The sequence below is a fragment of the Conger conger genome, chromosome 8 (genome assembly GCF_963514075.1).
Source record: "Conger conger chromosome 8, fConCon1.1, whole genome shotgun sequence".
Lineage (NCBI taxonomy): Eukaryota > Metazoa > Chordata > Actinopteri > Anguilliformes > Congridae > Conger > Conger conger.
The window spans coordinates 3742652-3769012 of NC_083767.1; the positions used below are offsets into that span (position 1 = coordinate 3742652).

The window sequence follows — 26361 nt, forward strand, 5'->3', positions numbered from 1 at the left end:
GGTGGCATTAGATGAGGGTACAGGTGTATGAGGGTGTATTAGGTACATACTCTGTATAGGGTGGCATTAGATCATTAGATGATGGTACAGGTGTATGAGGGTGTATTAGGTACATACTCTGTATAGGGTGGCATTAGATGATGGTACAGGTGTACAGGTGTATGAGGGTTCATTAGGTACATACTCTGTATAGGGTGGCATTAGATGATGGTACAGGTGTATGAGGGTGTATTAGGTACATACTCTGTATAGGGTGGCATTAGATGATGGTACAGGTGTACAGGTGTACAGGTGTATTAGGTACATACTCTGTATGGGGTGGCATTAGATGATGGTACAGGTGTATGAGGGTGTATTAGGTACATACTCTGTATAGGGTGGCATTAGATCATTAGATGATGGTACAGGTGTACAGGTGTATGAGGGTGCATTAGGTACATACTCTGTATGGGGTGGCATTAGATGATGGTACAGGTGTACAGGTGTATGAGGTACATACTCTCTATGGGGCTGTTGTGCTCGTCTCCCGGGGTCCAGGTGAGCTGGACGCTCCGGCTCTGTGGGTCGGTGAGCTCCAGGTCCGCAGGCGGGTCCGGTCGTTCTGGAAAAGACGGATATTTCAGCACCGACGACGGGGGGCTTCCCACAGTGCATTCCCCTGGAGCGCCTAGCTGCATTCCCACACAGGAGGAACATTAATAACAATACACATCCCAGCAGGCTGATCTGGGACCTGTTTCACAAAGCTCAGTAGTACTGCTCCATGAAACAGTGCCCTGGGCTCCTCATTACCTCTCCTAAATTACCTCCATGAGGAGATATATTTAAGCCCAGGATTTGAAAAATGAAAAATATCTACCTTTGTTTACTATTTGGGGGAGTAATACACATGGCCAAAATTGCGAATAAAACATTCTGAATGATCTGAGATTACACTGGAACACACCATCGAGCACATTGAGGTGATCACATGCTGTTCATGGTTGAGATGCTCAGGTTTTCTATGTTCTGGGGGAAAGGCAGCATGCGTGGTTTGGGAAAGAACTGAATGGAACTACAAGCAATGGAAACCATGATATTCCTCTGTTCGAAACCATTCAAATAAACCGTACTCTCTATTCTTTCATATACCTTCCCAAAATCTTTTAATCATTTAGTTTACTCTTTCTTTTTCTTGCGTTCACAATGCAGCTATGCTAAACTGTCGATAAAACTTTGCATATCAGAACCTAAACAAAATATGATGCAATGGTTATGTCACAGTCCTCGATGCATCAGCAAGCAGTCCACAAAACAAGACGTGATCGAAAAATTAAAACCGTATTCTGAAAACCACGACACAAGAACAAGCGCATGAAACAAAATGTGGAACAACCGCTGCAGGCAAACACGCAGAGAAGAGTGAGCAAAAGAATTTTGAATTTTAAAAATAAATGGTAAAAACTGATCAAGTTAGTGTGGGAGTCTGTGAGTAGACATGTCCCATAGCACAGAAACATTTACAGTACTGTCACTTCACATGGCACTCACTCACTCACTCACTCACTCACTCACTCACTCACACACTCACACACTCACTCACTCACTCACTCACTCACTCACTCACTCACTCACTCACACACTCACTCACACACTCACACACTCACTCACTCACTCACTCACTCACTCACTCACTCACACACACTCACTCACTCACTCACTCACTCACTCACTCACTCACTCACTCACTCACACACACACACACACACACACACACACACACACTCACAGACACACTCTCACACTCGCTCACACACCCACACACACGCCCCGTAGCGAATGGACGGCAGGAGCACAGATGACCAGACCAGTGCATGCTTGAACACGGACGGAGACAGAGGACTAGGTTCCAAACACAAGCTCGGGCGGAGAGAAGAAGAGAGAGATGGATGCTGGGAAGCCTGGCTGGCCGTATACTCGTGCATTACCGTAGACGATAGCTGGAGTTGGGGGGGCATCTGACGGTAGGAGCGCAGGAGTAAAGTAGGAGTTAGCAGTTAGTATCATAAGAGTACAGGCCTTGTAAAGAGAAGCCACGAGCACCACCTTTTCTCCACTGACCCTCATATGAACCTCTATAATATTTATGTGCTGCTTATATAACATTTACACCATGGAAGAGGCATGGATTTGTGTCCCCTGCAGGGTCTTAATACCCATATGCTCTATGCCGAAACCTACATTACAATTAATTAAATAAATATAAAATCTGATGGGCTTGATTGGTCAGTGGTCAGTAATTGGTCTGTAGTTGCTTGCTGGGATTATGGGGGCATAACAGGCCAAACTGAAATAAAAATAGTCACATTTGTAGCCAAGTAAATATTATATTTATATGCCATGTGGATATAAATATGACTACAACTTACTGAAGCATAAAAGCTCATTGTCATGCACCACAGGACCAGTGGGGTGTTTAAATACGGTTTGGCAGTATTTAGTGCTCATCATTAAACAGAACGGAGAGCTCTGTTGGCAGATTGCGGGGGGATTCGGAAGGTTGGGTAAAAAGTGAATCAGTACAGGTATTTAGCTGATGCTTTTTACCGTAACAATCATATAGGGAGACACAGTTTTTGGCTGTCATTCATGCGCTGATCATGAACTGTAGCTAAAATGGAAATGTTACATTAAATTGTAAATACTAGAGCTAATGGGGTAATTAAGGCCAGAAGTTGGCATGGAAACAGAGGCGCCTGCCTGGCGCTCTCCGCCCTGATAGGCCGGTCGGGTGGAGCAGACGTACCGACGATGGTGAGGATGGCGGTGGCGGAGTCCTGGTCCAGCGTGGTGTTCATGATGCAGGTGTAGGAGCCCTCGTCTTCCTCCGTCACGTCTGTGATGGTCAGGCTGTCCGAGTCCACCACAAACCTGCACAAAAAACCAGCCAATCCTGTCACTTCTGCCCAAAAACCAGCCAATCCCGTCACTCCTGCCCACCACAAACCTGCCCAAAAAACCAGACAATCCTGTCACTCCTGCCCAAAAACCAGCCAATCCCGTCACTCCTGCCCAAAAAACCAGCAGTTCTCAGCCCTTGAGTGATTTGATGATCTGGTCTGAACTAACTAATAGACTACATTAAAGCTGCTAGCCAACCTTCAAATAAGTACGAATAAACAGTAATTACAATATGAAACATCAAACTACTAATGCACAAGAATCCAGGACAACCCCCAGCAAGATGGGCACCATAACAGCTTTCAGCCTACAAAATAAATATCTTTAATTATCCATTCTTTTTCTCTCTGGATTTTCCTTTGGATAGCGTATAGCTATAGGAAGGTTATCGGACTAGTCGTATCATCTGCTGTTACAATACAGAAATCTGTTGTTATTAACAGACCTCTGTGCCTTCTGGGTGATACTGTGCTGTACTGCTGAGCGTAACAGTGAATTTCTCCACCACTGTACGTCACTCTGGACGAGAGCGTCTCTTTTTGGTGAGGTAATGTCATGACCCCTGACCTCTCATCGTCGGGCAGTTCTCCGTTGTCCTTCAGCCAGGTAACCGTGGGGACCAGGGAGGGGTCGTGGGTCACGCGGCACTCGAAGACCGCGTCGCTGTTCCTCTCCACCACCTTCCGCCTGTCCTGCTTCACAATGCGGGTGGGCTCTGCGGGGTGAAAGGTCAGGTCCACAAAGCTCATTACATCAATAACAACAATAACAATATTAATAATAATAACACTTACATCTGCCATTTGCCCTCGTATACTTTTTTTGGAAAGCAGAGAAGAGTTTGCAGGAATAAAGTGCATGAAAATCCTCTAAAGTTGCAGAGGTCACACCCTTTGGCCATCGGCACAGTTTTTTTATGGGAACACACAGAGAACTACACAAAGGTTCGGCCGCCCAGGACCGCACCCCTCCCCCCGGCCCACACCGAGACCGCCCTCACCTTTCACCTCCAGGTAGACGTGGTTGGTCTTCTTGCCCAGGTGGTTGGTGGCCAGGCAGGTGTACCGGCCGCTGTGCGGGGAGTGGGCCTCCTGGATCTCTAACGACCCGTTCTCGTGCAGGATGTACGGGTCGCGGGAGAGGAAGATGTGGTCGTCATCCCTAATCCTGGAGGACCGAAAAGCAGCCAGGAGTCAGGGGTGAGGAACCAACGGGCTGGACCAGTGGACTCAAACTCCTGCACCCCAAGCTCAGACCTTAGGTCAATTATTTACTGAATTAGTGCTAGTAATATATAATTCTACAATTCTACAAACTTCCCTTTATTAGACTGGTAGCAGCTATTTGGATACTAGAGACAGAGCCAGGCACACAGCACGGCAGAAGGAGTACATTACATCCCATTAATTATTCCGCAGATCTCTGTGACAACTGAGAACATCAACATGACTGTTTTGAGCAAACAGAGGCGGTCTGTTCGCCCGCCCGCCCGCCCGCGCACTCCCGTGTGACCTCACCATGTGACGTTGGGGATGGGCGACCCGAACGAGGCGCAGTCCAGCAGGGCGGGCGTGTCCCGGATCACCTGGTACACCTGGTTGGGAGGCGTCAGCACCCTGGGGGGCTCAGCTGGAGGAGCACACAGTTTGGGGGTCAGTGAGGAGGCGTGAGGAGGCGTGAGGAGGCGTGAGGAGGCGTGAGGAGGCGTGAGGAGGCCCGTGCTGACACTAAACACCCTGGAGCTGGGAGCTTTCTGCTCCACGGAACAGTCTGCCCTGTCACCTACGTCTGGTGCGGTCAAAACCGGGCTTAAAACCCCCGTATCAGCGGGGCTATCTTAGCCGACATACCGATACAGATGACTGTCGTGCTGCGATTTTATCTTGACTTTGTTTTAAATGCACTTTGATTGTTTATCGTTGCGTTTTGTGAAGCACTTTGCAAAGCACTTTGATAATTCTTACAATTTGCTTATTTATCAGATCTGGTGTAAAATCCAGCTATGACCAGCTTGAAGTGGCCAGCGACCAGCTGTTTCAAAACCTAGCTTGAGCTGGCCAAACCATGTTGCGTATGGAGCTGGTCTGAACTGGTCAACCAGCGACCAGCGGTTTCAAAACATAGCTTGAGCTGGTCAAACCAGCTAAACAACGTCGAGCTGGTCTGAACTGGTCAACCAGCGACCAGCGGTTTCCAAACCTAGCTTGAGCAGTTGCTTGAGCAGGGAGGGCTGGGCGAACAGCACTCACTGAGGACGTTGAGGAAGGCGTTGGCCAGCAGGTAGCCGTACACATTGGACGCGTTGCACTGGTACACGGCGCTGGAGCCCGTCTGGACGTCGGAGAAGGTGACGGTGTCATCCTCGATGGTCCTGCTGGGGTCTTTGGGGGCATCTATTGAAGGATCGCAGTCTGTATATGTTCGTTTTTTTTAAATCCTCTCATACATTTTGACTTCACACAGAGCTTAAATCGCTGACATATAGTTTGACACAGGGGCGTACAGTCTCACTCAACAGGGACCTGCGTGGACACAGCCTTTTCCATTTCAGAGCTAAACTGATATACAACGTATAATGTGAAAAACACCAAGAGTTTTTAATTATTCTCCAATACTGATTTAATTGAAATATTGTCTCTTGGTACTCCAAAGACAGTCCCTGCAGGTAAGGGTACTTGGGAGTCTAAATTGCACCTGGGTATGAGCGTTGAATTGTGACCCGTGTACTCCTGCCTCTCTCCCGGCGCGTAACAGGTCAGATAACGGATGGAAACGATCGGGCTCTTCAGCCAGGTGTGTCAGAGCTGGGCCGGGTGAGAGACCGGCCCCCACGCCGGCCTGCGGGGGCGAGACTGCGCGCCCCTGGGTGCCGTGCCGCGCGGGGTACTCACTCTCGATGGGCACCCCGTTCATGGACCAGGTGACGGTGGGCTTGGGCGTGCCCCCGGCCTCGCAGGTGAGCGCGCCCGTCTCCCGGGGCGACAGGATCAGGTTCTTTGGGGCTCTTCTCCAGTACGGAGCCGCTGTTTACACGGGAAAGACAATCCGTGTGAAAAAGCACACGCGCGTACGTGCCACTCTTTAAAATTACACCGGGAACAACGACAGTTACTGAGCAAATTAACCAAACAAGCCCCTTATCAAATGCCAATTAATTCTCTCTGGTGGCTTCTGATACACTGCAGTCTGTAAGTATTTTATGCAGTGACCCTCTATGAAAATGCCTGCAAAAAAGCTCATTTGTGTCACTGTCCATATTTATTAGCCTTGCTGGATAACACATCCAAACAGGGAAAATGTTAGTGTGTGTGTGTGTGTGTGTGTGTGTGTGAGTGTGTGTATGTGAGTGTATGTGCTGTGTGTGTGTGTGTGTGTGAGTGTGTGTATGTGAGTGTGTGTATGTGTGTGTGTGAGTGTGTGTGTTGATTTGAAACAATCATTGTGCTTGTGCATTCCGCAGAGAGCACAATCCTTTGATTGGTTAAAAAAAGTGTCACATGACTACTTCACAGTAAAAATGCTGCATGCTGACTACGCTATTTAAATTAAATGTTAATAGAGTGCCACAGTTTGCTGTCCTATGTTAGCATTTTTTTAGTCCTGACTTAGCATCTTTGAGTCCTGACTTAGCGTTCTTGAGCAATAGGTTCACTCGACAATGCTTTTTTTCCCCCATAATGTAGGTAAAAAAGTAGGTTGCTCACAAGCTATTTTGAAACTACGATGGTAACGTCACATGCAGGCAGGCTGGTATGAAACTTGAGTGGAGGCTGGTAGAATTTGACCAGTGTAACGGATGTAACTCAACTTCTAGAACAAAGCGTGAAGCGTTAATCTTACGTTATTCATATAGACCTTACTTCCGGCAGAAATGTTAAGCATTGCAAATCTGCTGAGGGAACCCACGGCTCAAAGATGCAAACTAAATCCCGGGTTTGAGGACTGCAAACTCCCAGGTCAGCCGACAAACCGACATCGCCACCGCGGCGCTCCAGCGCGTACAGACGGTAGAAGAAAGCGGGGCGCTGCGGACCTTTCACGGTGACGGAGATGATGTGGTGCACGTTGTCCAGGTGGTTGCTGGCGGTGCAGCGGTAGTCTCCGGCATCCGCCTCTGTCACCTCCGCTATCTTCAGGGTCTTCTGGAAGCTGTGATAGGACGTCCTGTCGCTCGGCAGCGCCCCGCCCTCCCGACTCCAGGAGATCTCCGGGGTCGGACTTTTTCGGAAAAGAGAATTTTATTTTTATTTAAGCAGGAAAAGCTCATTCGGATCGAAATATCACAAAACACAAATTCACCCAACGAGAGATTTGACGATGACGTTAGAAAGAACACAGGGTAGCGCGTGTAGCTCCATCGCCATTGGAGAGACACAAAGCCTGGATTATACAACCTTAGCATGCCATATGTCCTTAAATAACTTACAAATGAAAACGCCCACATAACGTCAACTGACAGTGAAAGTTACGGGAAACCGCTAACAGTGAAACGCTAACGGAGAAACGCTAACGGGCACCCTGACAATCACTGCCGAAAGGAGCGGTCCGTTTCTACGGTAACTCACAGTCCGTTTCTACGGTAACTCACAGTCCGTTTCTACGGTAACTCACAGTCCGTTTCTACGGTAACTCACAGGCCTTCAGCGATGCACTCGAGGTCCAGGTCCTCTCCCCTCAGCACCATCTTAGCGCTCCGGGACCCGGTCGGGAGAAGGAAAGATGGCTGCCTCTCCTCCACCGGACTGTCTGAGGTGGAGAGGGTCAGGAGACACGGTCAGAACCCAAGCCGGACCCATTCGGACCTCTATAGGATCCAGCTCCACGGATCCACGGAGAAACCATTTCTAACCAGCAACCGTAGATTCACCCGCCCCGATTCATCACTGTTAATGGAGATTACCCTGTACATATACCTGTACCTGTACATATACCTGTACCTATACATACCTATACGGAGTGGTAATTACAGCAAAACCACCCAGAATGCATCTGTCATTGATATTGTTATTTTTATTATTCCTTCCAAATCCTTTCATTTCCTTTCTTTTTAAACCTTTGATTTGTTTTTCAGTGACTCACCCAGAGGAAATGTTCATGAATTAATTGATTTAAGTAAACTGTTCACAGACATAAATTTCATTTATGTTATGAACTTATAATATGTTCTACTGCTGACAAGGTTTCATTTCTTTGGGGTATTATTTTTAGTATTAGTGTTCTGTTTGGGACTTTGGTCAACATAATTCACCAGGCTTTGGTCCACAACAACACATTTCCACCGACTCCTTCCACCAGCATTCACCCACTGGAGCCAGGCGAAAGCACACTTGAAATAAATGTCTTTTCTACCGTCTCCACATCCGTAAGGAATACAAAAATATAATAAATAAAAAAATAATGAGAATAAACTGAGTGGAATTCTTAAAACAATGAGCAATACACAGAAATGAAATGAGCGTGTGAATGTAGGGTTGGGGTTAACGACAGGATGAGCGGATGGAGAGGAGGAGGGCTGTGATGACGTCATCCTTCCATGTCCCTTCCCAGCTCCCCCGGCTGCGAGGCTCATGGAAGGATCTGAGGAAGTTACCCAGGATGCACCGGGACTGTGCGGGGGAGGGCCTCATCAAAGAATCATCAGAATAACTATTTTAACCAGCGGTGAACGGAGAGAGGCTAATTCATTCACTGGGAGGGGAAACACTATATATTAGTAAAGGCTACAGAAATAGTCTCTGGAAGAAGATTTTCTTCTTTGTGGTAATGAAAAAAGAGCCATTCACAGAGATTTTGCAAGCTGTGTTTACCTTGGAAAAATGAAAATAAATATAACATATATTTAATCTATTTGTCTGTTATGTATGCAGGTAAGTAGCACAAAGAGAATATTTAAAAAATCTATTTTTGAAGTGGGACCATAAATCATGCATTGTGTTTCTACTATTTGTTCATTTTATTTTGACATACTTTCACTGTGTGCGAATATGTGGGTTGAAAAACTGCACAAAATAAATGCCTCCATTTCCCACGTGAATGTCCTTTTTCATTTATAAATTTGTGTTTTGTGTTAAAAAACAAGGAAAGGAAACCATCTTAGTACATTAATGCAGGTCGTCACACAGACGAGGGAAAGTTAAGGGAGGTTGAAAAGGAGAAGTCATTAGTTCTGTTCAGAGATGAGGTCACGTTAGTCTTTGGAGGGTAAATGTTAGTGGGGCGGACTGCTCTGTTAAGTTGGGCAGCATTCACTAGTTGGCACCAGCACTCACCACCAAAAAAACCAGTGTCATTCAATAAAGCTGCCATTGTCTCATTGATTGCATCCACTGTAACACAAAAGAAATCATAAACATGCTACCAACAATCTCACACACATGCGATGGCTGTAAACAATAGGATTCATAAATAATTCATGTATAAAAAAAAAAAACATAAATATAAAGCAAATTACGTCAAGAAAATGTGTTGGAAAATAAAACGAAACCACAGATGTGATTTGGCACAGCATCCGCGGAGTCAGGGGGCGATGTGGCTGACTGTGCGTGACACAGATTCAGTAGGCCCCTTGTTCTAGAGAGCCAAGTGACGCAACAAACGTGCTCATACTCAGACAAAAAAAAAAACAAAGACGCAGAATAATCGCCCGGCCGCGCGGCTGGCTCAGCACTTTCCACCTCCCTCCGGGAGGTCCGTGACAAAGCCTCCCTTCTCCAGCCTCGCCGCTGACGCAGCAGGCCGCTCCAGAGACAATTCAAAATGGCGGCCGCGTGGCGTAGCGTGGCGTAGCATGGCGTAGCGTGGCGTAGCGCGGCGTAGCGTGGCGTAGCGCCCGCGAGACCCACTTACTGTTGAGGACCTTGACGGTGATGGGCTGCTTCTGCTGGATGGTCTGCGTGTGGGGGAAGCGGGCGTAGCAGATGTAGTCGTTGCGCGTGTCCTCCGTCAGCACGTTGGAGAAGTACAGGTCCCCGTTCAGGGCCTGGGACACGCGCTTGCTCTGGGGAAGCCTCTGGAAGTCTGGAGGAGGACAGGGAGAGGAAGGCAGGTCCGTTTTTAAGAGGCCAAGTCCCACAGCGAGGGTTCACGTACCTCCACTGTGTCGTATCACGTGCAGAGTAATTCCACAGACAGGGATGAGTATTTAAATCTGCAGCTGAAGGTTCCCAGCCTTAGTGCTAGTAGCCGTTTAAAAAGTGAACATTACAAATTTGTACGAATGTTTTGGTTGCAGGCCAATATCTGATCGAAGGTCAAAAGCAAAAAAACCAGAGCCACAGTTTCACCTCCCCTTCAGTTCAGAACAGACCTGCATCAAATACTTCATCTAAAGGTGTAATGCCGATATTTATCAGAGGAATAAAATGTCTTATCTCACAAAAAAAAGGATGGCATATCCGAGAACAATTAAAAGATTACAGCGACAACTTTAAAAGAAACATCTACTCATCGATAATAAGAACAAACGGCCCCTTTCAAAGACCCAGCTGGTCGAAACAACCAAACACAATACAGCAGCAGCAGCCCTGCAGGGCAGGATGAAGCCGTCTTCCACACACATCTGCAAACATTACGGACCGTACGGGCCTGCAGGTATCCCACAATGCACAGCGACGGCCCAGGGGTTGTCCTGTGAGCCAGACTCACCGTTGTCCATCCAGAATATGATTGGTGGAGGGAGGCCGGCAGGGGGCCTGCACTGCAGCACCAGGGACACGCCCTCCTGCACGACGATCGGGTCATTTCTCTCTTTCGACCACAAGGGGGAGCCTGAGGGGAGCGAGCAGAAGTCTGGGGTAAAGTCAGGGTCTCGGTTCCGCCTGCTCTCACTCAGCAAACTTCAGCCCACAAAACGGGGCGGACACAAACACGCAGATGCACATCGATTTATAAATGGGCTGGAGTCGATAAACATTGTTTTCTTTGACTGACATTTAAACTGAAAGCGTGAACAGGGCCTTCGGCAGCCAGACGACAGCAGGTGTCTTCGTGAGGAGAAGAATGAACACCTGAATTTATTCATACGTCAAAGTCAGTGTGTCCAGTGAATCCCGGCTATTATGAGATCAACAGCGATCAGCAACTACAGGTTTCACTGGTGAAACACACATATACAGTAATTGAGTTTATTCATTATAGAAGACGTCATAGGAAACAGATTTAATTTAATTTGTTTAGATTGTATTTCATTTAAATGTACTGTGTACTGTATTTAACACATTTCCAAGGTAAAAGTGCTTTACAGATATTAAAAACATATATAACGTGTGTGTATATGCATAAGTGTAGGTCCCACACACGGTGTCGGTCTGTGAATAAGGGCGCAGTAACGGCGCGGGCCAGCCGCGGGCGCTCTTACGGGACTGGCGGATCACGATGCCGTTGGACACGGCCGTCCCGTGCTCGTTGCGGGCGATGCACTGGTACACGCCCTCGAACACCTCCGCCCTCTCCCGGCTGATGTCGATGACCAGCGTCCCCGAATCCGCCTTCATGCTGACGCGGGGGACCTTGTCGATGTTGAAGTGCGTTCCGTTTCTGGTCCAGGAGAAGCTGCAGCGGTCAACATGTCGAGTCAACGTCATTCATGAAGCAGGTCGCACCGCAAACACAGCGCTGCTCAGGAATGACTTATGAAGCATCTACGAAGCCTCATGAAGACGCCATAAACCATACATAAGCTAGAAACAATAAATAAACACATAAATAAAAATAATGATTTAAAAGCAGGAGCAGGCTTATGAAATTAAACTGTTTGGCAGTTCCTTAGTAATTCAATAAGTCACCTGACACCTAAACATCAGTGTCCAAAAGCAAAGCACAGACCCAACATGCAAATAATGCGAAATAAGAAAAAATGAAAATATAACAACAGTCTAGCCCACAAACACACTATGCATGGAAAAATAAACAAAACCAAGTCAGCTGTGCAGGGGATTAGCACACACACACACACACACACGTGCACGTGCACACACACACACACACACACACACACACACACACACACACTGATCTCTGTGAGCACGCAGACTCCTTCCTTTCTCTCGTTCCTGGACAAACACTGCCGTTCTACCCTTCACTCAGCATTATAAATAAAGTTTACAGCTTTAAGACAGAACAGAAGCCCTATGTTTTATACAGCTCCATATCGACACATTACATAATGCCTGTATGAACACCACATAAAGCAGTTCCTAAGAGCACACTGTGATTTATCACTGCAGAAGTGCTGGTCTCACATTTTTCACTGTTTCATAAAATGCACTCTGCATCTCTCTGCTATTGTCGCACACTCGTAACGTGTCCTGTGATGTGTCCTGTGACGTGTTCTGTGATGTGTCCTGTGACGTGTTCTGTGACGTGTTCTGGGACGTGTGCTGTTGGCATTAACACTGTGTTCCACTCCTAGAGCAGTGTTGGGTCCTTCCTGAATGGCCTGTGTTTTAAGGGCCAGACTGACCCAAGCAAGTGTTCTATTCAGCTGGCTGTTCCCTGGTCTTGGGTCGGGGGGGAGGGTACCACAGGAGGTGGCAGAAACTCCACTCTTCACAAAGTGAAAGTCCTCTATTTTATTCCTGTCACCTGGGTTTCCTAATTAGCACAGAACTAATTAGTGAAATCAGAGTTCATGGGCGGAAGCCAAGGGCAGCCGGAAGTGTGTTGGGCCCTGACAGCTGAGAGTGGGGATAAATTTGGGTTTAATTTGTAGCGCACTCATCACACCTGTGTACTCATGTAGATTGTAAATCTAGCTTTTAGGCAAACTAAGCAGTAGGTACACTTTCGTGGAAGAGGAAGGTGAGCATTGCTGGGCTGAATGGCCTGTTCTGGTCATTATGTTAAGTTCTATGCTATGTTATGTTATTCACCGTCAGAAGGCCGCTGGACCACAGATTTGTCTAAACGCTTCTGTCTCCCATTGGTCAAGGTGGTTCACCACACCACTTTACTGCACATGGTTGTTTACATGCGTTTACCACAGAGTTGTAAAAACAAACCGTTACATTACAGGCACGAGCACTGCACTGCGAGCTAACGCTAACGCTAACAGGCCACACACAAGGACTCATCAACCCAGCTCTCAAATCCAAACCCAGCTCTCAAATCCAAACCCAGCTCTCAAATCCAAACCCAGCTCTCAAACCCAGCCCTGGTTCTCCTCTCTACCAGGCACATGGTGCCACTGGTCGGCCAGACTCCCAGATGAAGGGACACACTCACTCTCTCACAATGACACACTCACACACACTCTACCTGGGACGGCCCTGTTACGACAGCACAATGTCACACACACACACACACACACACACACACACACACCGTACCTAGGATGGGGCTTCCCTTTTGCCTCACAGTGGATGACGATGTTTTCTCGCGGGTCGATGATGTAATCTTTCGGCGACTGGTAAGTTATAGTGGGTGGCTGCGGTACTAAAAGGGGAGGGGGAGGGGGAGGGGTGTCAGATTCGGACACACATTTACAACAGACAATGCAAACTAATCAACATGTGTAGATATAATAACAATGCATTCACCACTATCTACTCCACCACACGATACCATGCAGCTACACTACGGATCGGGCTGATGCTACAGCTAACGAGAGCTAGCTTTTAAACACATACAATATGAATACATAACAATTAAAAAAGATTATATTATCTACGGTAAGGCACAAGAAGATTCCATGCAGTGGAACAGTTTATCTGCACATTTGGCAACAGAAACCCAGCGCATGCATCGTGACAGGAAACCAGAGAACAGGCAGTGGAATCTAAGATTATCTGTACATTGCTTTCTTTTTGTTTGACGCTGTCCTAAAATACGTCACTGTTCACAGAAGGGCAAAGACAGCGACTCTCCACAGCAAGAGTAGCCGTGTTTTCATAAGGAAATCCTCCAAATAAATACACAAGCAGACGACGAAATGCAAACAAGTAATAACCAAAATACATGCAAATATAAGTCCACACAGACACTGTGCATGAAAAAACTAACCAAAAACAAACCAAGAAAAAAAACACCAACGCAGATTGTGCAAGCCTTTTAAAGCACACTGCATCCACAGCCATTTTAAACCAACTTACATCCTTCCAGAACTGTTTGGGCCCAATGAATCAGTGCAGGCAGAACACGATAAAGAGAAAGGACGTTAGTGCTGAGAATACCACAGCCACACGTGGAGTGGGCTTCGCCTAACGACCGTACGGAGCATGGATGTGTCGGGGGAACATGGCTACGCTCCCAGAACACCTGAACAGTGATCTATTTCTCACAAGGGATGATGTAGGAATGGCATTAAAAACATTCTTCACTTCTGTTGTTCAAGTTAAAAAAAGAATACGAATTGTGGGTGAACATCTGTGTACAGAATTAGTTTGTCAGGAATGTGAGCAAAGTTCAAAAGAAAACGCTCATTTAAACGCTCATTTGTGTTTTTATTCCTAATACATATTCCACACGTACACTCAGGACCCTCAAGGGGTGTTCATAAGCAACAACAAGTTTTTCTGTGACTTGGACCGTTATCTCACGAAATGGGAAGAGGTTAAAAAAGTGGGCTAAAAATGAAACCCCCAAATGGGGTTGGGGGGGGGTGCGGGGGTTGGCATGGCTACTACCCTCTTGAATAAGCTGCTTAACCTTAATTTGTCTACAACACAACATATCCATCTGTGAATGTACACTGTACAATACAGGCTAAGCAATGTGTCCTGGTTAGGACAAGCTGTTGCAGAAACACAGTCGTTGTTAAAATAATACATATTAATGCTTAATTTTGTAAATAAAGCCATGGTTCTATCCTGGTTTTCATATTTTGATGTGCAGACGGTTTTATCCCGTATGAAATGCCTGGAGTCAGGATCCTGGCCTCAGTGTTTGTATTTCAACTAAAACCATGGTTTTCATCACGGATCCTCAGACCTGCCCCTGACTTAAGTAACTCACAAATAAACAAGTAAGTGTTCTTCTTACAAGTGTAATTTGGCAAGATAATCTTGTCGAGCTATCCAAACTGTGTTTGTGGAAGAGGTTAAGGTTAAGAACGAATGTTGATGGGACTAGTTAGGTGTTGCAGTGTGGTACACAGCTGAAGTTGCCGTCATTAAGAGCAGAGAACGCTGCAGTGATGTCACTTCCTGTTTGGTAACTCACGGTCGAGAGGCACCTCCAGCGCTGAGATCACATGACCCAGGACCAGCACGAGCACCGCCCCCGCACACAGCTCACATGACCTCGTCCTGCTCATGGCTGAACCGTTACCACGGCGACCCTCCTCACGGAAACGACCCTCTCCTCAGTCAGGACAGCTGCTCGAACCTGCAGCACATCCACCACGCCCCTCTGACAGCTGGGGGGGGAGAGAGAGGGAGAGGGAGAGAGAGAGAGAGAGAGGGTGTGGTAGAGAGAAGGAGGGAAGGAGAGAGGGAGGGAGGGAGGGAGAGATACTTTTACTACATCGATCGGGATAAAACTGCAGCCCACAGATCAATCAACAGCAAGACACATTTGAGTTATAACAGTGAGCACATCAGAGAGAGAGAAAGAAGGAAAGAGACAGTGAGATAGAGAGAGAGGGACAGAGAGAGAGAGAGGGACAGAGAGAGACTTTTACTACATCGATCAGGATGTATCTGTGTCCCACAGATCAATCACAAGCAGATTATAACAGTGTTATTAATAATTATAACTGTGAGTGCATCAAACAGCGGGAGAAATAAGGAGAGAGAAAGGGAGTGAAAGAGAGAGAGATAGAGTTTGAGCTTTAACAAAACTTTATTATCAATTTAGAACGGCCAGCTCTTGAACGGAAAACAAGAACAACCTGTGCAAAACGAAAAACAAGAAATGATCTTAAATAACACACACAAAGAGAGAGAGAGAGAGAGAGAGAGAGAGAGAGAGAGAGCAAGAGAGAGGGAGGGAGAGGGAGAGAGAGAGGGAGAGAGAGAGGGAGAGAGAGAGAGGGAGGGAGAGAGAGAGGGAGAGAGAGGGAGGGAGAAAGAGGGAGAGAGAGAGAGAGAGAGAGCAAGAGAGAGGGAGGGAGAGGGAGAGAGAGAGGGAGAGAGAGAGGGAGGGAGAGAGAGAGGGAGAGAGAGGGAGGGAGAAAGAGGGAGAGAGAGAGAGGGAGGGAGGGAGGGAGAGAGAGAGAGAGAGGGGGGGGGTGGGGGAGGTAAAGACAGAACCCAGGTCTACACAGCAGGGAACAGGAAACTCCCACAATCCTTCAGCATTCTCAGCAGCAGTTAATCATGCTGAGGAAAAGTTTGTTTCCTTGGGAACCAAGACAGCAATGGATAGCATCATGAAAGCTGATGCTGTTTATTAGAAACTCATATCACTGATCCATGAGGATGGGGTTTTATGGCCATAATATGACATATGACAATCAGACACACAAAACGGTGAATTTACCATGGCCAGAGCCGGCAATAACAATAACAATTCAGTGCAAGATGTGTGCCACAAAAATACATTTACATAAACTTCCAAAATAAATAATGCAATAAAAATGATGGAAATTCATACGCTGGCATATGACTGTGATTTGTAGAAGAAAAAGAAGAAAACACCATATCCAAATAAAGTATTTGCAAAAAGTGAAAAATGATTCACCACACAATTTATATTTATTTTTATCATAACTGTTTTATACATTTACTTATTTTTGCCACAGTAATAATGGTGTGTGGACTATTCCCAATTCCACAATAGGATAAAGTGGAAAAAATAATCACTATCTCTATACTGCACAGAGCAAAGCCATCATGATGACTCAGTCCATATTGTTATGGGATGTGAAGGTGCCGGATATGTCAGCTAAATGTGCTTTCAGTCTGCATAATTTATGAGGCCAGAACTTATCGGAGTGACAGGGCCGGACTCAACACAGGCTAAATAAGGTGAGCCTCTCGGAACCTTGGGGAGAGATCAGGGCCTGGAACACGATCCTTTGTGAGGTCACTGAGGTACAGTACAGATCAGGGCCAGGAACGCTACCCATTGTGAGGTCGCAGAGGTACAGTTCAGGGCCCTGGAACCCGATCCATTGTGAGGTCACACAGGTACTGTTCCACCTGGAACTCGACAGCTGAATGGCTCTCGCCTGATTCCTAGAGACAGTGAGCTCTATGACTGAGAGCTGTATTCAATCAATATTTGTCCTTAACTTTGGATAAGAAATACTGGCACTCTCCATCCCTCCAGACTATTGAGTTCAGCAATCACAGAAACTTACTGGCTAAACTGGCTGCGAAGAAATTCAAGGACATATTTGCATTTAACCATTAGGCGTGTAATCCACATCTTACAGATCTAAATAAAAATGAAATGTTTGTAATCAGGATTGAGGCCTTTAAATAAATTTTCCTCTGCAGTGCAAAAAAGTATGTTGTGCTTTTTGAATAATTGTGTCATTGCCATGTGATAAATATGGTTGTAGTGTGTACTGTAGCAATCATCAACAGCAAAAGCACCACTCACACTCTAATACTACATAAGTAATACAAATCAGACACAAATAACCTCACTGCTCTGGAAGCTATTCTGCCTGGCAAAAACTGGAAGTCTTCTGGAAGTCTGGAAGATGGAGCTGACATCCGTGTGAAAATGAAACTGCCAATCACACGTCAGAAGATAAAGGGTCCCTTTGTTTCCAGGCAACAAGACGGAGTCATTATAAAAAAGGAAGTGAAGAGGCTTTCACTGAAAGAGAGATTAAATATCCTGACAGCACAGGCCCGTGATTGACAGGAGGGCAGGAGGGCTCAGTCTGTAGAATAGAAATTTGTCCTGAATAAAAACCAGGGAGGGGCAGATGTGTTATGGAAACATAAGTATGCCAATTAGACAGCAGCAGACAATTGGCCTTGCTAATAAGCCAGACATTTTTATAACATAATCATCAACGCTTTCTCCTTCTGCTTCCATCTGCCAAGTACAACCACTGCCTGCAATGTCTTCATATAATACAGAAACGCTCACTTTCTGGAGGAGACTGAATTAAGAACTTTAATTTTAACTTTTAAGTTTAGCATCTTGTTTAAAGTTACATCATCATCCCTCCTCCTGGGATTTAAACCTGCAGCCTCTGACGCACACGCCCAGCACCCTAAACACGACACTGCACCTCCACGCTCGGGAACGGTGGGGGAACGTGAGCCTGTCTGTCCGCACAGTAACCGGGCGGGGGGGGGGGGGGGGGGGGTCATTGCTGCAGGAAGCCCCCCCTCCCAGGTACAGAAAACAGGAAGAAGCAATCACCTTGAATTTCGATCCGACAATAAGCAATTTGAACTCTTTGTCTTTGGTACTAGACCTTCTGCGTCTCTGTGTCAGAGCGAGGTGTTGAGAGAGAGCCTGTCTGTGGGAACAGCCCCAGGGCAAAGCCGAGAGATCAGTAAGGCGTTGAGGTGTTAAGGTGTTGTTCCATTCAGGTGACACTGCGGTTTTGGGTTAAAGGTGAAAACAATAGCACAGAATAATCTGGTGTACTTCCCTGCAGTGCCTTCAGGCTCTCTTCTGCACGGTCGAAGAGGAAACGCTGGCAAGAACACCCACAAGATCCTGAGAACCTGAGAACCTTCATCCACACGTGCAACTTACTGCTGCCCAACAGTCATTCTAAATCCCCACTATGGTACAATGAGGAACCTATTCTTTTAACAGTAAATAAAAACCATCCATGGTCAGGAACTACAAAAATGTGAAGTTTGAGGTGTCCAAACACTGAGATACATATGAATCCTTTATCATCAATTCCAAAATGCATGATATTATTCTACAAAGTAAGAAATACATACTGTACTGTAAATCCTCAGATTTGTTAAATTGAATTTTCTAGGTGTAACTCATTTGGTTCTGTTTGCCCGACACTACTTAGTCACGGTCTGATTAAACGTTCACAGCCTTTCAATATCCACCTCAGACTGAAAGTAAATATGCCTTTCGGCCGGGTGATGTATGGTTTGTTAAATTGGGGGAGATTCTCCTCAGTATGTGGTCTGTAGCTCTGGGTACCAGACTCTGACAATGGACAGCGGACTTTTCAACTATTTCTATTCCAAGTCCGTGTTCTAGAACTCCATCGCTCTCAGTCCCCACCAGCGATTGTGACATCAGCATTAGAATGCTCAGCTGTAAAAGCTCACTTCAGCAGAGAGCACACCAGAGCAGAACTTTTATGTCTAGACTTCACAGACAGAGTCGATACGGCACAAGCAGACAAATTTCTAAAGGCACAGACAGTGTCTGGAGAACTAAACCCAGTGCTGATTGGCACGGCAGATTAGAAAATAGATCTTTATTCTGAAAAAAATAAATATTTCAACATGAAATGCTGCTCAGACATTAAGTCAGCACCTGTCTTTAAATTTCACTTGGAAATAAAGAGGTGACTTTTGTTCATTCACGAGCACATCGGAATGCCCTTGCTTACAGTAAATTTGTTTTTTAGGATACAACTTTGCATTCTTTCAAACACATTTGGGCGGAGACACTGGACCCAGGAGTGAGGGTGTAGTTGTCACACAGAGAGCAGGATCATGACAGGAGGTGAACTGTATCCGGTCCGATCAGCTTCCCAGCTCCGAGAAAGAACGCCATACAGGTGTGCTCAGGTGTCAGAGAAATATCAGAGAAAAACCCAGAACTGAGAGGAAGTCCTTCTACAGGCAGAGAGCAGCTCATTCAGCTCTGTGTTTTTTGGGGATCGGGCCAGGGGCACCAGCGTTCCCGGGACCCCCTCTGCAGGCCCTATTCCAGCTCTCAGGACCCGAACGGCGACAGGGGTGCAGAGCTCCACCCCCAGTCCCGCACTGGGACAGTGTCCAGCTCCCCATCCTCAAACAACCCTGTCCCAGTACAGGATCCGGGGGGGATTAAACGTATAACTTCACTACATATATATTCAACAAAATAAATCACTTCACAATGTATACTGCATATGACCTATATAATACCAGTGTAGGGTATTGGCACACACGCACAGGGTACAGAATATGATATATGTAATATAAGTGCAGGGTAAAGGTGTTGGATTCTGAGCTGAAGGAGATATAAGACAAAAGGGGAACTAAAGAGTGCCTGTGACGTCACAACAGCATTCCACCAATCAGGTGGCGGCATGCGTTTCTCATAATCCCGTATGGATGATCATAATTGGGCAGGAGGGCACACGACAGGGTGTTTAGCATAAGAATGAGGGGTGAGTGGTGAATGGGAGGCAGGGCACTGGGACAGGCTGGGCGCTCCTCCGTGCATACGGTGGGACACAGAGCCTTATGTTACCCACCAGCGTGCCCCATAAGGGGCTGTCTGCTCTCTGTGTCGTAGTGCACTGCTCCGTCAACAAACAAGGGGAGCACTTAAACAGGCCCGCGTTCGGTCCACACGTTCAGTCAACATCCACGCGCTGCCCCCGCTGAAGAACACAGCTCAAGCAAGGTTTTCAAACAGCTGGTAAGCTGGTTGACAAGTTTACACAGGCTCCCAGCTCAACGTGGTTTAGCAGGTTGACCAGTACAGAACAGGTTCAGACCAGCTCCCAGCTTGACACGGTTTGACCAGCTCAAGTATTGAAACAGCAGGTAGTTGGGTGAACACAGTACTTTCTCAATGGATGCTTTCCATGTTCATGGAGGGAGTTAAGAAGTATAAAGAAATTGGAAAATTATTCTCTGCCACATTTTCCCCTTTCACAAGGTGAAGAAGCTCAATCAGGACTCAGCTGAATGAACACAGAGACAGTGTAATGATATGTGTGTGTGATACAGAGACAGTGTAATACAGCATAAAGAGAAAACCGACCCGCACTTTAAGGAGTGATGGAGTGACTCTGCTCATATTCCGCCCAGCTCTCCTTGTTGTTCACAAAAACACTCATAAATTCTCTTGGAGGCCAGGAATTAATATTGAATTCAAGGACCTGACAGGCCTGAAATAAACTGCTTTTATGACAATAAGACTCTTAAGTGCTGGTAGAAAAGCTGAGATGCATACGTTCCCTGTACTCAGAAGGGCTTGTTGTCTGTGCTGGTGCTCTTCAGTAGAGCAGGGATCCTGACTCTAAAGCTCTTTTCCACTGTCCGCTAAACGCTAATCAGCGCAGAGACCTTACAGAGGGGCTCGTTAGTATTCACGGCAAAGAGGGATTGCATGTACCAGCTACAGAACTACAAAAGCAAAAGACAAAAACACAAGCCATCCGTCTATCCCGTGATAATCCGGAATGCAAGCCTGAAGTGTTTGTGTTGGTCTCGTTACGTACCCCACAGTCACCCTCCAGAGGCATATCACATGACCACCAGCAAACGATTTGTTTGTATTGCTGTTAGACTGAAAGCCATTAACCATTTCTCAGTTTTTATGTATTTATTATTTATTAAATTATGAATAGTAGTATTATTAAATGGGAAAGGCTGCAGTGGAACCACTTTTCAATGTAGAAATGGATTATACTGGAATACACCGAAATCTAAAATATTATAAAGATCAGACATTATAATCAAGGCATTTCAGCACTTCCCAATACATTGGCAATATATGATACACAATAAAAAATGATCTAATATATGATATATGATACAAATTATCGCCAATCGCAGATGAGAATCGACATGTCCGTACACTGGCCTCAAAGCAAAATTCCCTGAATGAAAATGAATGAAGATAAAGGCCAATTCTGCAGAGGAACTCTGATGATATCAGATAAATGAGCGCCAGCTTTTGTAGAAACAGCGGATCTGAAAGTGGCGGTACAGTCCCCCTGCAGTCAGGCCCCCTGCAGTCAGGCCCCCTGCAGTCAGGCCCCCTGCAGTCAGGCCCCCTGCAGTCAGGCCTCGTGCAGTCAGGCCCCCTGCAGTCAGGCCTCGTGCAGTCAGGCCCCCTGCAGTCAGGCCCCCTGCAGTCAGGCCCCCTGCAGTCAGGCCCCCTGCAGACAGTCCCCCTGCAGTCAGGCCTCGTGCAGTCAGGCACCCTGCAGACAGTCCCCCTGCAGTCAGGCCCCCTGCAGACAGTCCCCCTGCAGTCAGGCCCCCTGCAGTCAGGCCCCCTGCAGTCAGTCCCCCTGCAGTCAGGCCCCCTGCAGTCAGTCCCCCTGCAGTCAGGCCTCGTGCAGACAGTCCCCCTGCAGACAGTCCCCCTGCAGTCAGGCCTCGTGCAGTCAGGCCCCCTGCAGTCAGTCCCCCTGCAGTCAGGCCCCCTGCAGACATTACATTACATTACATTATTGGCATTTGGCAGACGCTCTTATCCAGAGCGACATACAACAAAGTGCATACCCATAACCAGGGATAAGTTCGCTGAAAGACCCTAGAGGTAAGTACAATTTCAACTGCTACCTGTACAACAAAGATAAGGACAAGGGCCATTTCTTTTTTTTTTTTTTTTTTTTTGAACAAACAAACAAACAAACAAACAGAGCAAAAGTCACCAAAGTTAACTATCCAAACACTGCTTACCTAGCCAACTAAAAATACCGATACACAAAGCAAGTCACAGAGACAACAATTAAGGTTCACAGGGAGGTAGGGAGGGATGGGGAGAGGTGCTGCTTGAAGAGGTGCGTCTTCAGCTTGCGCTTGAAGGTGGGGAGAGATTCTATAGTTCTGACCTCAACGGGGAGTTCGTTCCACCACCGTGGAGCCAGAACAGACAGTAGTCGTGAGCGTGAGGTGGAGGTTCTGAGAGGGGGAGGTGCCAAGCGGCCTGTGGAGGCTGAACGAAGAGGTCTGGCAGGGGTGTAGGGTCAGATGATTTTTTGCAGATAAGCTGGGGAAGACCCCTTAACTGCTTGGAAGGCTAGCACCAATGTTTTGAATTTGATGCGAGCCATGACAGGCAGCCAGTGGAGGGAAGTAAGCAGGGGGGTGACGTGTGAGTATTTGGGAAGGTTGAAGACCAGACGAGCTGCTGCATTCTGGATGAGTTGGAGGGGTCTGATGGCGGACGCTGGGAGGCCAGCCAAGAGGGAATTGCAGTAGTCCAGGCGGGACAGAACCATCGCTTGGACCAGGAGCTGGGTCGAGTAGGGGGTGAGAAAGGGGCGGATTCTCCGTATGTTGTAGAGGAAGAACCTGCAAGACCGGGTCACCGCCGCAATGTTCTCGGAAAGGGACAGTCTGCTGTCCATCACCACGCCGAGGTTCCTTGCACTGGGTGACGGCGTGAGTGTGGTATCCCCGAGAGAAATGGAGAGATCCAGATGGGGAGAGGTATTAGCAGGGATGAATATCATTTCAGTTTTACCTGGGTTGAGCTTTAGATGGTGGTTGTCCATCCAGCTCTGGATGTCCCTCAGGCAAGCAGAGATACGGGCTGAAACCTGCGTATCAGACGGCGGGAACGAGACGAAGAGTTGGGTATCGTCCGCATAGCAGTGGTAGGATAGCCCATGTGCAGTGATCACAGGGCCAAGGGAGCGAGTGTAGAGAGAAAAAAGAAGCGGGCCAAGGACTGAGCCCTGGGGAACCCCTGTGGCGAGGGGCCGAGGTGTCGATACCGAACCAGCCCAGGCAACCTGGAAGGAGCGACCAGAGAGGTAGGACTCAATCCAGTCCAGGGCTGTGCCACAGATGCCCGTTGCTGACAGGGCAGACAGGAGGATGGAGTGATCCACAGTGTCGAAGGCAGCAGAGAGATCTAGAAGAATGAGGATAGAGGAGAGGGAGGCTGCTCGTGCGGCATGAAGTGACTCACTGACGGAGAGGAGCGCAGTCTCTGTCGAGTGGCCCGATCTGAAGCCAGACTGATGGGGGTCTAGCAGGTTGTTGTTAGACAGGCCCCCTGCAGTCAGTTCCCCTGCAGTCAGGCCCCCTGCTGTCAGGCCTCGTGCAGTCAGGCCTCGTGCAGTCAGGCCCCCTGCAGTCAGTCCCCCTGCAGACAGTCCTTGTGCAGTCAGTCCCCCTGCAGACAGTCCTTGTGCAGTCAGTCCCCCTGCAGACAGTCCTTGTGCAGTCAGGCCCCCTGCAGACAGTCCTTGTGCAGTCAGGCCCCCTGCAGACAGGCCTTGTGCAGCACGGACGTGGGCCCGTCGCCGTGACGCGTTTAAATCCTCCCTGACGGCGACGTCTGGGATCCCGGTTTGGTCACGACCCCTTCGCCCCCGGCGCACTGCCCCACTGCTGTCGTGCTTTCCCTCTTCCTCTACGCTTTAAAATCTCTGCGTTTTAAAATCCTCCCACCTCACACAGAACCGAGCACACCCGCCTCTGAAGCTCAGCGAGGAATGTGTCACATTTCACAAGCGGATTTAAACCCAGAGAGAGAAAATAATGATGTCATAGAGAACTGCCACAACACCGACACACGAAGCAATGTCCCGGAGAGCCATACCGGTGGAAAAGTGATTAAAACGAGATTACGGACGGAACACAAGCAGCCCAGCGTGGCCCTCAGTGCAGAGAGCATGCCCACGGCCCCATTAAAGCAGTGAATTAGGGGGGCGCTGTCCCAGAAGTCAATGGGGCCCGCGCATGAACACGGATACCTCAGAGCGGGGTGCGCGGGAACAAAGCGCTACGCAGGCGGGCCCTCGAGCAGGGACAGGGGGGAAGTGTGTGTGTGTGTGTGTGTGTGTGGAGGTCCATTCACACAGCAGTGTGAGTGTGTGTGTGTGTGTGTGTGTATGTCTGCAGTGTGTGTGTGTGTGTGTGTGTGGAGGTCCATTCACACAGCAGTGTGAGTGTGTGTGCGTGTGTGTGTGTGTATGTCTGCAGTGTGTGTGTGTGTGTGTGTGTGTGGAGCTCCATTCACAGGCTGATCAGAGCTCTGCATTAGCATACGCAAACACGCCACAAAGGGCTGGAGGAAGCTGTATGGGACACTCGCTTAAAAAACACTGTGACAGAGCACCACACACCCTCCAACCACACACACTGCAGACATACACACACACACACACACTGCAGAGATACACACATACACACTGCAGAGATACGCACACACATACTGCAGACATACATACACACACACACTGCAGACATACATACATACACACACACACACACACACTGCAGACATACACACACATACACACACACACACACACTGCAGAGATACACACACACACCCTCCAACCACACACACTGCAGAGATACACGCACACACACACACACACACACTGCAGCCTTTCATACCAGCACATACAGGCTGGTCAACACACATACACAAATACAAATACGAACAAACATATGCAAAGAAACTCTCAGTCTGTACACCCTGTACACTCAAACTCCTTTCATACCCCTACACACACGCGCACACACGCACACACACACACACACACAGCACTTTCCAGCTGAAGAGCTGAAGTCTTGCGTCTCTTTAGAACTAAAGAATGAAGTTCAAGTGCGGATAGCCAGCACTTCCAGGAACCACTCTGTAACCACGGCAACACGCCAACCTCTGAGGTCTCTCCAGAATAACACGGACCTGCCAATCAAACGACACAGAACTGAACAGGTACAGTAAGGTCGTGTAGACACAGCTGTAAGATCCTCAGGACACCAAAATCACGCTTCTTTGAGCAAGACATGACCAGATCATCCATCAAAACATGAAACAGTGTCCCAAGAGGGGGGCTATGAAAGGTTCCATTTATATCAGAGGAAAACGAAATATCCCAACAGCATATCTCAGGGCGAAAAGGGTCAGATGACCGTTTCATTTTTATACACTCCAGTTAAATATAATGAAGGGTTTATGAAATAAAGAAGACAGACAGCATTGTGTAAAACACTCCACAGGGACGCGCATGCTGAGGTCCTTCTGGCCGAGAGTGTGGGACCCCACCTCACAACAGGCCCATTGTAGCGCTAGCCCTACCCCTAACCACGGCGGCTGGCAGCGCCGCACGGAGACGGGGTTCACGGGTTATGCATTCATGTCTGGGGAGCTCCGGAACACGGCCGCACAGCCATGTGAACAGCGCATCTTAAAGGGCACGGCATGTCTCCCAGTAAGCAGATATCAGCTATCGAGTGACACGGACAATACAGACGCGCATATGGAAGGTATATCAAATCATCCCATTCCCTCTGCGAGGGGAGCGCTAAGCGACTTCTGTTACTCATCACACATACAATACGCGCCACGAATCGGCATCAACTAATGTACAAATGCATTAATTAAGCATTAAATTAGCTTTTCATTAGTTCAGGTATTTGTTAACTAATGTATAAGTTTCATAAACTCTTCATGAATGAGCACGTAACACTGTCAGAAAGTAACCGCTGCTCGTCCGCGACAGACTTCACAATGTGAAACGACGTCGCACTGCATTGTGGGATATCAGCAGCCGAGGCCTCGGCCCCCTGGATTAACCAGCCCTGTGAGACGGGTGCGTGGGGGTTGGACCCAAAACCCACGACTCAGAAACAATCGTAATATGAAGTCCCGTCAGGGCTTTATTCGGGACAAATC

At 47.6% G+C, this 26361-nt stretch overlaps 1 protein-coding gene across 9 annotated transcripts in view; it reads right to left on the minus strand.

Annotated features, from left to right (window-relative positions):
• LOC133134658 (neuronal cell adhesion molecule-like) overlaps window positions 1–26361 on the minus strand; it is an 84383-nt gene that overhangs the window by 17058 nt on the left and 40964 nt on the right. For 4 of the 9 annotated variants that reach the window (XM_061250905.1, XM_061250902.1, XM_061250898.1 and 1 more), the window contains 16 exons: window positions 15097–15292; window positions 13266–13371; window positions 11297–11490; window positions 10585–10707; window positions 9787–9957; window positions 9210–9266; window positions 7575–7686; window positions 6974–7158; window positions 5832–5963; window positions 5190–5333; window positions 4458–4569; window positions 3941–4107; window positions 3508–3655; window positions 2786–2910; window positions 1968–1997; window positions 500–601 (listed from right to left, as the gene is read on the minus strand). In XM_061250905.1, the coding sequence (XP_061106889.1) occupies window positions 500–601; window positions 1968–1997; window positions 2786–2910; window positions 3508–3655; window positions 3941–4107; window positions 4458–4569; window positions 5190–5333; window positions 5832–5963; window positions 6974–7158; window positions 7575–7686; window positions 9210–9266; window positions 9787–9957; window positions 10585–10707; window positions 11297–11490; window positions 13266–13371; window positions 15097–15190 (2002 nt within the window). In that variant the 5' untranslated portion in view covers window positions 15191–15292. The remainder of the gene's footprint in view (window positions 1–499; window positions 602–1967; window positions 1998–2785; window positions 2911–3507; window positions 3656–3940; window positions 4108–4457; window positions 4570–5189; window positions 5334–5831; window positions 5964–6973; window positions 7159–7574; window positions 7687–9209; window positions 9267–9786; window positions 9958–10584; window positions 10708–11296; window positions 11491–13265; window positions 13372–15096; window positions 15293–26361) is intronic. The other 5 variants (XM_061250906.1, XM_061250904.1, XM_061250900.1 and 2 more) reach the window with 3 other exon arrangements.